This window comes from Candoia aspera, chromosome 8 (assembly GCF_035149785.1).
Source record: "Candoia aspera isolate rCanAsp1 chromosome 8, rCanAsp1.hap2, whole genome shotgun sequence".
NCBI lineage: Eukaryota > Metazoa > Chordata > Lepidosauria > Squamata > Boidae > Candoia > Candoia aspera.
Window position 1 is genome coordinate 6,902,571 of NC_086160.1, and position 11,193 is coordinate 6,913,763.

The 11,193-nt window shown below is 40.3% G+C and overlaps 1 protein-coding gene across 1 annotated transcript; it reads left to right on the top strand.

Moving 5' to 3' along the window:
• Positions 1 to 8,732: 8,732 nt before the first annotated feature.
• On the top strand, positions 8,733 to 10,594 carry SOD3 (superoxide dismutase 3). The gene is made up of 2 exons (XM_063309909.1): positions 8,733 to 8,859; positions 9,687 to 10,594. The coding sequence occupies exon 2, from the start codon at positions 9,715 to 9,717 to the stop codon at positions 10,450 to 10,452; it is 738 nt and encodes a 245-aa protein (XP_063165979.1). The 5' UTR covers positions 8,733 to 8,859; positions 9,687 to 9,714; the 3' UTR covers positions 10,453 to 10,594.
• Positions 10,595 to 11,193: the final 599 nt, after the last annotated feature.

An 11,193-nucleotide genomic window follows, 5' to 3' on the forward strand; every position in this document is an offset into this window, starting at 1 on the left:
GATGTTCTGATCCCTCATGTATATTCTCCATGCAGTTCTGAGATTGAGCCTGCTATTTTCTCCTCTTCTTTGTAGTTCTGCATTCCACACTTTTCCTGTAAGCTTGACTGCACCAATTAAGAGGGGGGGGGCAGGCTGTCAGGGTCCTTCCAGCCTTGACTGTTTTGCAGCCATTTCCCTCTGATTGTCTTCTGACCTCCTGCTGTGTCAACAGCACAACCTCAGTTCCTTTTGGCTCCTGCATTGCAACTAATGGGTCACCTCTGGAGTGGAAACACCTCAATTGAACAGTGGTCAATCTATTGAAATATGGAGCATTTTCTTGAAAGCCCATTTTAGAAGACCTGTAATCTGCACTAATTTTTTTTTAAGACTATCAGCAGAAGAGCACTGTGTGTGGCTGTTCACAACACACTCATTTTCTTTTTTCAAAATGCCGTGTCTTGAGATGCACTATTTGCTTTATGGCAAACTATATGCGTAGGAAGTTAGGGTTTCTAGGAGAGGCTGAACTTCATTCCCCCCCCACCCCAAGGTCCAAGGTCACTAGCTGGTATATCTGATGGTGCCATTTGGTGGGCAGGGCTGAAAACTTTTTGATTTTTTTTTTGTTGGTTTCTAAGTTTGCAGGGGGGATGGTAGTTTAAATATAGATTGGATAAGACACTTAATGCGCTCATTTTCAAATTCTACAAAGTCATGAATACTGAACATTTTTGTGACCACATTTCAGCAAGTGCTTTAGAATCCCCAAATTTAGGGGTAGGGTGGGGGATAAATATAAGTCTTAGGTCAGAGATTGCCTACCTCTAAAGTAAGTTCTTGCTTATGAAAAACTTATGCCATAATACCTTTGTTTGAAATTAAGGTACTACTGGCAACCTTGTGCTTTCTGCACTGATTTTGTAGGTCTGATGACTGTGCAATGACATTTCAAAACCTTCACAGAAAATATGGAATCCATCTTCTCATCAACAACAATTTTAAAATGTCCAATTATGACAACTAAGTGAAGCATGGGTTATCTTCCATTAACCTTTATTTACCATGGACATTTGTACAATAGTTACTGAAAAGAAGAAGTTTCTGTTCCAGGTGAGAAGAAAAATAACAATAGCAACAAAAAAACTTACACCACAATACTTCAGAGCTTCCCATCTGATGTCGAAGAGCCATATTCACCAATTGGGTGACTTCTTTTTTTCAAATAATAAACTGTCAATTATGCATGGGATAGTTTTATATTCACTAATCGAAGTTGAAAATAAGTGAATGGGCGGGAGATGTACAAAAAAGGGGCAATCAAAAGAAGAAGATCAGTAAAGGGTCTGCCAGCAAATCTGGAGAAAAATATAGTGGTTGGCAGATTGGAAGAGGTCAGTCGACATACCAGTGGAAGAAAGACGTACAAATTGTGCAGACTATTGCACAATATCCTTCATTTCACGTGGTAGCAAATAATGCTTAGGATCTTCCCACACAGATTAGAACCCTACATGAAAAAGGAAATGCCAGATATTCAAGCTGGATTTGGAAAGGCCAAGGAACAAGAGACATTACTGCTGATGCACACTGAATAACTGAGAAAGCAAAACATATATAAAAAAGAAGTCAATATGTGCTTCACTGAGTATAGAAAGGCCTTTGATCATGTTGACCATTTATTTATTTAAATAATTTATATGGCTACCCATCTTATTCTCATTACTCTGGGTGGCTGACAATGCATTAAAAATTAATAGCAATGATTGCTGTTGAAGAATATTGTTATCATCCTGGAGAAGGTTTATTTATGGAGTTGTGAAGAATTGATAATGACTTGACAGCAATTAATCAAAGATCCAACATTGTGTTGTATTCATAGGAGTGGTGGCAGTTCATACATGTATAAAATACTCTGCAAGAACTCATCTACTGTCAGTCTTCTTGCTTTCCCCTTTCCCAAATAGGAGATCTCTGTTCCATGAGCTGCACTAATTACCAGTGCAATTTAAGGTGTTGGTTGTCTCTCATAACGCTCTACATGTCTTAGGATCTGCTTACCTACAAGAGCATCTTTCTCCAGTCATCTCTGCCCAACCAGTAAGATTTTAAGGAGTTGGTGCACTCCATGTCTTGGCTGGAAAGCACTGTCATCTTGTGGGACCTCAGAGAAGCACCCTCTTGGCAGCTCTATCTATCCTGTGGAACAGCATTCTCCCTGAGCTCCACATGGTACTGACCTTGTTGGGTTTTCATAAAGCTATAAAAATCTGGTTGTTCCGATAGGCCCTGGGGGAGGGTATAGTGGTCATCTCCCTGATTGTGATTGGTTAGGAATATTTGCTTAATTACTTTCCCATGCCATGTATTGCATTGTTGATTTGTCCTCGTGGATTCATTTTTTACTTGATATTTTAATCCCATTCTGTAAGCTGCTTAGCATCACTTCATGACTGATAAATAAAGAGACAGACAAACAAATATTGTATCTGTATAAAACTCATTGCAGGCGTAAACTTCCATCCAAGTGTCATTGGTGAGGTAGCCAGCCATTCTCTTCTTGGCAGCAAATGCCTGAAAGTGGGTATTATAATCAAAGCTGCCCTGTACCTTAGCCAGATCTTATTTTATTAAAGGGCATGAAAGTGGTTCTCATACCCTGGGAGAGCTGAACTGATGAAGCAACATAATCTTATTTGATTCCCTGTAAAAACAATGGATTGCCCAACACTTTCTCCAAGGTTGACTGGGTGAGTTAAAACAGTCTAAAAGTAAGTTTCTCAGTTTAGAATCCTCACACCCTGGATCTTTAAAAAGCCCTCACCATAGGGGGATTTACATCAACATTTCAGGGCCTGTGAAAGCCACATGAAACAAGAAGATGTTCCTGCCGCATCAAAGCTCTGGGCCCTCTGCCTGAAGTTTCAAGCTGTAAATAGGATTTAGGACCTTGCTTTAACCAAGAGAACAAAAAATAATTAACACATACTGTTAAACTTCATTAGTCTCCCAGGGTTTAAATTATGCTTGCAACGCCAACACATTAGAGTGAATACTGTTTAAAAAGGTGGGAAGCTACTTTGTGGGGAAAATTTGTTTTCTTCTCCAGACAGGAAACAAAGGCTTTTTCTTGCTGCAAAATTGCTTTTGAGATATATCAAGTGAACATCATTCTGGGACCTCAGTTCTTTCACAGTCACAAGATTCATATTTTTAACCATGTGGTTATCTGGATAAGTTTGGCTAAAGCAACTAGAACTCAGCTCACATTTCTATTATCTGCAGCAGGAGAAGTCTTTTAAGCTATGTGGAAGAGGACCATAACCCCTGAGATAGCCATCTCTCCCAACGTGTCCAATAGTGCACGTCTGCACTCTAATTTTGAGGTGCTCAATGATGATGCTCCCTTTTCTTTTTTCCGATCTTGCCAGCCACCTGCTTGCAAGTGAGGGGATGGATCTGTTGCTTGCAGAAATAAACTTTGTATATCTCCCCCTTTCCTCTACTTTTCTCCCAGACTAGACTACATAGGAATCATGTGGTCGACAAATTTTAAAGCAGGCCAGCACAGGAAGGACATAGAGTAAAGCAGCTGTCACAGCTGAGGAATCTGATCACCTTCAAATAGTAAAAGCTTTTGGTCAACAGTACAGTTCTGATTCTTGGCCTCCATTGATCACACGGCAGTGTAACTGGGTGGCTTGCAGGTGTAAGCCCTTTTATATCTCTAGGTCAGTGGTTTTATATCCGTGGATAGGGAAATGGGGTAGAAAAAGCTCACCTAAGAACAATTAAAGAACATCGAACAATCATTTTGTTAAAGTTAGCTAGAGCTACAGTTAGAATGAGTCTCTGTTAAGAACTAACCATGCAGAGAATTGGTCAATCAAGTTCCTAAATGGAGTTACGGAGACTGAAGATGAGCATATGTATACATTAACATTGACAAGCAATTGTTTTACAGCGGATAAGGAGTACACATAGGAATGCATAGGAATGTTGGTGTCTGCATGCCCAGAAAGAGAACACTTTGTGATGCGGAGTACTTAGTTCCTGAGAAGCACCAAAGCCAGCTGAGCTGACTGTTATTCTAACAATTTTACTCTGCAGCCCACTTTGAACAGGGAGAGTTGTAAGCATACCAGATGAATCCCTTCTGTTAAAGAGTTCTCTGCAATAGCACCTGCCCTTCGGGACGTTCTCTCCCGGGAGTCGAGGCAGGTCACCTCGCTCCTGGACTTCTGAAAAAAATTAAAAACTTGGCTCTGTCAACATGCTTGGGACGGGAAAGAATAGTTCTTCTTGGGGATGGTTAGCTCCATAGAATTGCCCTGTTTGCTTGCAGATAGAGAGAATATTTTAGCTATCCGAATTTTATTATATTTTTATATTTTTATGTCATTGATATTGTTGTATATTATTGTATATTACATTATGGTTGAACGTTTTTATTGTGAACTGCCCAGAGTCCCTCCTTGTGGAGGAGATGGGCGGTGATAAATTTGATAGATAAATAAATTAAGTAAATAAATACCTTTGTTCAGTGTCTGTTCAAAACGCAATGGTTTATTTTCACTGATACAGACATCAAAGTATTCTATTTCCCTGCAGTGAGCCAGTATCAGCCTTAAAAATGGTAATGTAGGTTAATCTTCCTACGATATTGCCTGCCAAACTTGCTTCAGCCCCTTCCGTAATCCACGCAACAGGCTAAATTACTCAAGAGTTCAGAGAAATTTCTAGCATGCTGCAATTCTGAAAACTGCTGCCAAGTTTGGTCCGATATTAATCAGAAGCCCAGTCTGGAAAGAATGTGAACTGGGAACTGGCAATCTCTATTCAAATCAGTTCAGCTATGAACTCTGTGGGTGAGGGCCCTGCCCCATGGATAATTGGGGTTTAGCATCATCTTCCTTAGAAGGTATTTGCAAAAACGACTGAGATCACTCTTACCCAAATACTAGATGAACGCCTCCAAGATTCACAGATGTGTTTCCTGTTTTGAATAAAATCTTTCCAGTTCCCAGTCCACATTCCCCAGACATGTAGTGAAATGCATGTTTACACCCAAATGAAACTTTCTGCTTTCACTTCCTGCACCCAGGCAAAACCCCTTGAGGACACCTCTCGCTGGATGTGAAATGGAGCATACCAGTACTTGCACAAAGATTTTAAAAGCTGCATAGCTTAAAGAGATACTGTCCCTGTTTTTCTGGAAGCAGAAGATGACTTTGTGTAAAATGCAAACATAAATGCTCAGGGATCCATCTATGCAGCATTTGCTCAGGAAGTACAATCACTCCAAGCAATGCCCTGGAGCACATGCCTGAGATGCTATAATCATCGAGAACAGGCAAAAGAGCTATAGAAGTAAGCTGCCCCCCAATTTTTCTGATACCTGAGATAGAATACAACACACACACACACACACACACACCCCAGGCTCACTGGACATGCTTTCAGGGATCACCACATCTGAGCTAACCTCTCTCTAAGAAACTTTTCATGTCCTGGAGGAAAAGCTAATATAAATGTAATGAACCCATACAGTACTAGTATCATTTAAAAAAAGATACTAGTATAACCCCATAATTTTTATACACAAGCTAACATATAAAATAGGCAGCTCTGGGTTTTTTGATGCCTTTGGTGCGTTTCTTGTATGTGAAATAATAACACCTTTTACTTTATTAACCAATGAGGATATGCTGTATGATTCCTGCATTCCCCTAGACCAGGGTTTCTTTCTTTTTTTTTTAACATTTAATTTATTTATTTCTCTTCAAGACTCCTGGCAGTTCACAAAGAAAAAACTAATAAAACCACAATCAAATTAAGGTAAACATTCATCAGACAATGCCAATCAAAACAACTGCTTCTCAACCTCAGCAACTTTAAGATGTGTGGACTTCAACTCCCAGAATTCCCCAGCCAGCAAGGGGAATTCTGGGAGTTGAAGTCCACACTTCTTAAAGTTGCTGAGATTGAGAAACACTGCCCTAGACTCTCAGAACATGGAAGTTCAGCAGCATTGTTACATAATTTTTTCAAGCAAAAAATGCTAAAATAGAGATTGTAAGCTTCTTCAGGGCTTAATACACACCATTCCCTTCAAAACCCTCTCAGGTCCTCTCCAAGTCTCAAACTGAAAGAAAAGGGCCCCACATTTCAGTTCTGCCTTCTCTGGTGATTACCTTGCATCATCACCATGCATCTCTGTGGCCTGTAGAGGTTGACATAAAGAGCTGGAAGATGTTGGCAGCTCCTTCTTTTGAAAAACCCTAACCCAGGCAGCTAATTACAGAATTTGCCTCTCAATACCTCATGATGTATATTCCTACTTACGCTGTAAGAACATCTTCAGAGGGCCTGTTTTGGGTGCCTTCCCATGCTTAGGGAAAGCGAGGGACTTCTTAGTGGCACCCCAAATTTTGGAATGTCCTCCCCATGTGGGACACCTGGCACCATCTTTACTGTCTTTACTTTTTGGAGACAAAGATAATTTTCCTCTCCTAGGCCTTTTAATAATCCCGCTGTGGTGCTTTACTTTTCTGTTGTTGCTTTTCCTTTGTATTACTTATGTGATGTGGTATATTTATATAATGTTCTCCTGCATGTCTTGACAATTGTTGCAACCAAATTGTTTTAATTGTTGAAATTTTATTGCAAACTGCTTGTTTGTTTGTTTTTTAATGGAAAGTGGTCTATGATTCTGATAAAGAAATAAAATCATGGCTGTGATGCATACTCAGTAAATACATGGCCAGCGTATTTTCTCCTATAACTTGCTTTATGGAAGTATTAGAATATTAATGTTCATTTATTTGAAACCTGAGAATTGGGACGACCAAGGAATGGGACCCTGTGGATGGTGGCCCCATTTTCAGCCTCTTTAAATGAAAGAACAAATCTTTTCCAGCCATATTTGGATAAAATTTCAGCCTCAGCTACCCAAATCTGCAATAGTCCCATCGCTCATATACAGATTATTCGACCAACAACTTTTCACACCATCTGGAGGTGGGGGAAAGCTAGAAGTGTTATGGCTTCTAGCTTTAACTATTTAATTTTTAACTAACAGGCAGGCTGAGGATGATGGGAGTTGAACTCCCAGGTTGGAAGGAGACCTCCAATAATTGTTTTACAAACGGAAACTCTGGGAAGATCTGAAGTAAACCAAACTCCAAATGAAGAACCGTAGACTGTCAGAGGAAGACAGCCCACCAAATGCATAACAGAGTTTAGGTGAAGGCAGGACCGAATCTGTGTTAAATGCAAAAAAGAAGATTTAAGTAGAAGATTTATTTAGCTGAGGGCTTGCTTTGTTCTGTATTTCAGTTTTGTGCTACACTTGCTGATCACCCTTCTGGAATTTAAATGACTGTATAAAATTTGCCACTTTAAAAGAAAAATGATCTCCCATAGTTCATGAGAAGCAAAAGGAAGGAGATGGCATTATTTACTGAGCGGAATATCGGCTAACAAAAAGAGGCAGTGGCTGAGTGCCTAAAATGTGTCATCTATTGATGGCTTTTGTATCAGAATGAACAAATGATCTCTTCTACAGTGCAAGAAGAATACATGATGACTTGAGCTGTAGCTGTGCCTGGTTATCTTAAAATGTGCACGTCTTCCTTTCTTCTTCCTGAACTTCTGAGTGTGTCTGTCCCTGTTGCCTATTCTCATTTCCTTCTCCTCCCATGTCACTTACTCCACATTCCCATTTCTGCTTTTCTGGCCACCTCAGGCCTGACTTGGGCCATTTAAGCTACCCGGTCATTGTTTTGTGTTCAGACAGATCACCCAAGATACATTTAGAAAAGTAAACCTCCCTCAAGTTGAGAAAAGGAGGTGTCTCCACTGTTTTCGTGAGAACAACAATGGAAGTGATTTGCCACTGCCTTCTTTGGAGATTTTCTCAGTCTTATCTATAGTCTTGGTATTCTTGGTAGACATCCATCCATGTCTCCAGCAGGACCAATCCCACCTGACTTTCTTAAGATCAACCAAGGTTGGCCAGTTGCTATGACTCTTAAACTGAGAACAAGAAGTCACCCTCAGAGACCTCAGTGGCAGAAACCCCATGTGATTGGCAAACCATCATACCAATATTAACTTCTACAGTGCAGTTATTGTGAACATTGCCAGAGACTCCATCCCTAAACTTGTTCAGCAAATAATTTAGATTAATGTTCTAACAGATTGTTGCTCATTTTGCTATGTGGGAGCCATGATCCAGATGCCTATTAATTACTCATGCAGTACAACCACCTTCCCCTGTAACACACAATGGAGATTTTGTTTCCCAGATGAATCCTCCTGACACATAGAACTGTCTTTTGCATTGAAACAAAAGGAAAAACATCTGAATTAGACAAAGCTTTTCAAGAACCAGGTATTACAGTAGGATTTTGATGATGCTGGCTGGGAAATCAACTTGCAACGGCTAAGACAGGTTCTACAGACAGCTTTCTGGGATCTTAATAATAGAAAAAGCACTGTCATCTGGCTGATCTGAAAATCAGTCCTGGAAAACAACTGAGCCAACAAAAGAAGCAGAATAACGTTACATGAATATATTTCTGAAGGTCATGAAGGTGAAGATTAATTTAAAGCCATTTCTATTGTTTAGAAAATCTAGTAGTTCTTCTAGATTTGGTGGATTAATTCAAGTTTCCACACCTCTCAAAGTTCACGCTAACCACTCCCCAGAAGTTAATATTTCCTAATGCTTCGATAAACAAGCGGAGCTCAGTCGCTTCAGAGAGCTTTGGAATCTGGACTTGAATGCTTGCCATTGTTCCTATGAAGAATTTGCAAGCAACTAGACTGTGCCACTGGAAAACAAATCTTTGCTGAAGGAAACCTCTGGTGAAGGTAGGAAGATATTTACTGCTAGAAACAAACTAGGCTAAGCATTCTTACAGGTGATTTGAACATATTTTTCTGGCTTGAAAATGTCTTTTCAACAGAACAGAAATGCATTCAAGCCACTTAGAAGCTTTGTTTTCAAAGACAGACTTTGTAGTGAAATTCCCTACGAGCCTGCTTCGAAAACATGCTGATTTGGAGGAAAGTTGCAGAAAAAAGATTAAGAAAAGAGCAAATCCAATGTTATTATATTTCCCAGCTGTATTTAAGAGTTTAGGTTCATCGTGACTATTAGAACTTTGATTTTGAAGAGGACCTGAAATGCTTAGTAACCCTGTGAAATTCAGCAGGCTGATCTACAAATGGAAGTTTTTTATTTTCCAAAAGCATCTAGAAAAAACATATAAGCACAAAATGGATGTATATTTAGGGGCTTTTGGGGGGAGGTTGGAGAATTTTGATTAGTGGGGGGAATCTTCCAGCCAGTATTTAGTGTTGCAAAAATTCCAGATCCTCCCTGCTGTGTTCCTATGAAAAAATTAGAATTGTAAAAGTCTACAGAGTTAAGAAAAACAGTTTTCCCCTCTGAAGATCACATTTCATCAATTTTCTAAATATAATTCCTTCCCTTCCCAACCAATGGGGTAATATCAACCCCTTTAAGTACTCAAGAACACTATAAAAAAGTGACTCTTTGGTCTCAATGTCATTCTGTTCCTTTTATTGCATAGCAGTCACCACTTCTCTCTCTCTCTCTCTCTCTCTCTCTCTCTCTCTCTCTCTCTCTCTCTCTCTCTCTCCCTCTCTCTCTCTCTCTCTCTCTCTCTCCATAGGCTGCTCCAGGATCTGAATTGTTCCGACATGATCCTTCTGCTGTTTCTCACTCCTAGCTTGGTTCTTTGTGACACCAATGTCAACATAGCATGGGGAGACTCACCACCTACCGCAAGCCCACTCATAGACATGCAGAAGAAAATTAATGATCTGTGGCTGAGTTTGCTGTACCCACAGCTCTACGAGGAGATCATCGCAGCCAACCGGACTGCCTATGCTAGTTGTTCTGTAAAACCTGATGACAAATTGGAGTCAGACAAGCCACACGTGACAGGTCAGGTTCTGTTCAGGCAGAACTACCCACATGGACAACTGGAGGTGATTTTCTCCCTGGCTGGATTTCCGATAGGCACCAACCTATCTAGGAGAGCGATTCATATTCATCAGTACGGAGACCTCAGCAATGGCTGTGTTTCTCTTGGAGGACACTACAACCCTTGGAAAGTGAATCACCCTCACCATCCTGGGGACTTTGGAAACTTTTACGCTAAAGAAGGCAAAATTAGAAAATTAAAATCAAACCTCAAGGCTACACTCTTTGGACCACAGACCATTCTTGGAAGATCAGTTGTGATCCATGAGCAGGAGGATGACCTAGGGAAAGGGGACAACCAAGCCAGCTTGGAGAATGGAAATGCTGGGAAACGTCTGGCATGTTGTGTCATCGGGACATGTAACAAAAACCTGTGGGAGAAGCATCTCCCTGATGTTACAGCAAAAAGAAAGAAAAGGGTTATAAAACAAGCATGGGCTGGCCGAGCATAGCTGACAGCCAAGTTACAACCAATAGATTTTGTATCTGCTGAGCCAGTGCAATACCTGGTTCCCTTCTGAAGATAGGCACCCCTGTTTTAGTGAATTCCTCTCCTCTATAAGCCGATTAATAATAAAGAGGAACAGCACAGTCTTTCAAAGTTGATATTCATGCTTTTTGGGGGGGGGGATTTAGCTCCAAGGATTAGTCTTTATGTGATTAAAAAACACTCTGTGTTTTGCTCTGGAAACCTTACATGATCCTGCTTCTAGGGTGCCATCTCTTGAAAACATCTCAAGAACAACAACAAAATCTGGAAGAAGAGAAGGGAAAAAAAAAATAGAAATCTTTGACTAAGGTGATGGGCTCTATTTCCCTGCCTCCCTAAAATGCATAAATATGTTTCTCTCCGAGCCTTTCCCCTCTGAGAAAGATGGCTGGTAGACAGTGATAATGGCTTTTCCCTTATTGTGTCAGAAAGCAGTTTGTACATGATTTCTATTTTAAACCTTCAGATTGATTATTTTATCCTGCTTGTATTGGTCAGTTCGGCTTCCTCCCTCTTTTAAGCTTCTTAACTTCTTTGAGTTATCCACAGTCCGATAGCTGTCTCACAGAGTTCACATTTGAAACTAGGTTTTTACAAGCATAATCTTGGGTTTTAGTAGTGTTTCAAAAAACCCAATAACACCATTTGGAAAGCTTGCAAGTATGGGACACATCTGGTCGAATTGGGCAATGCTGATTACACC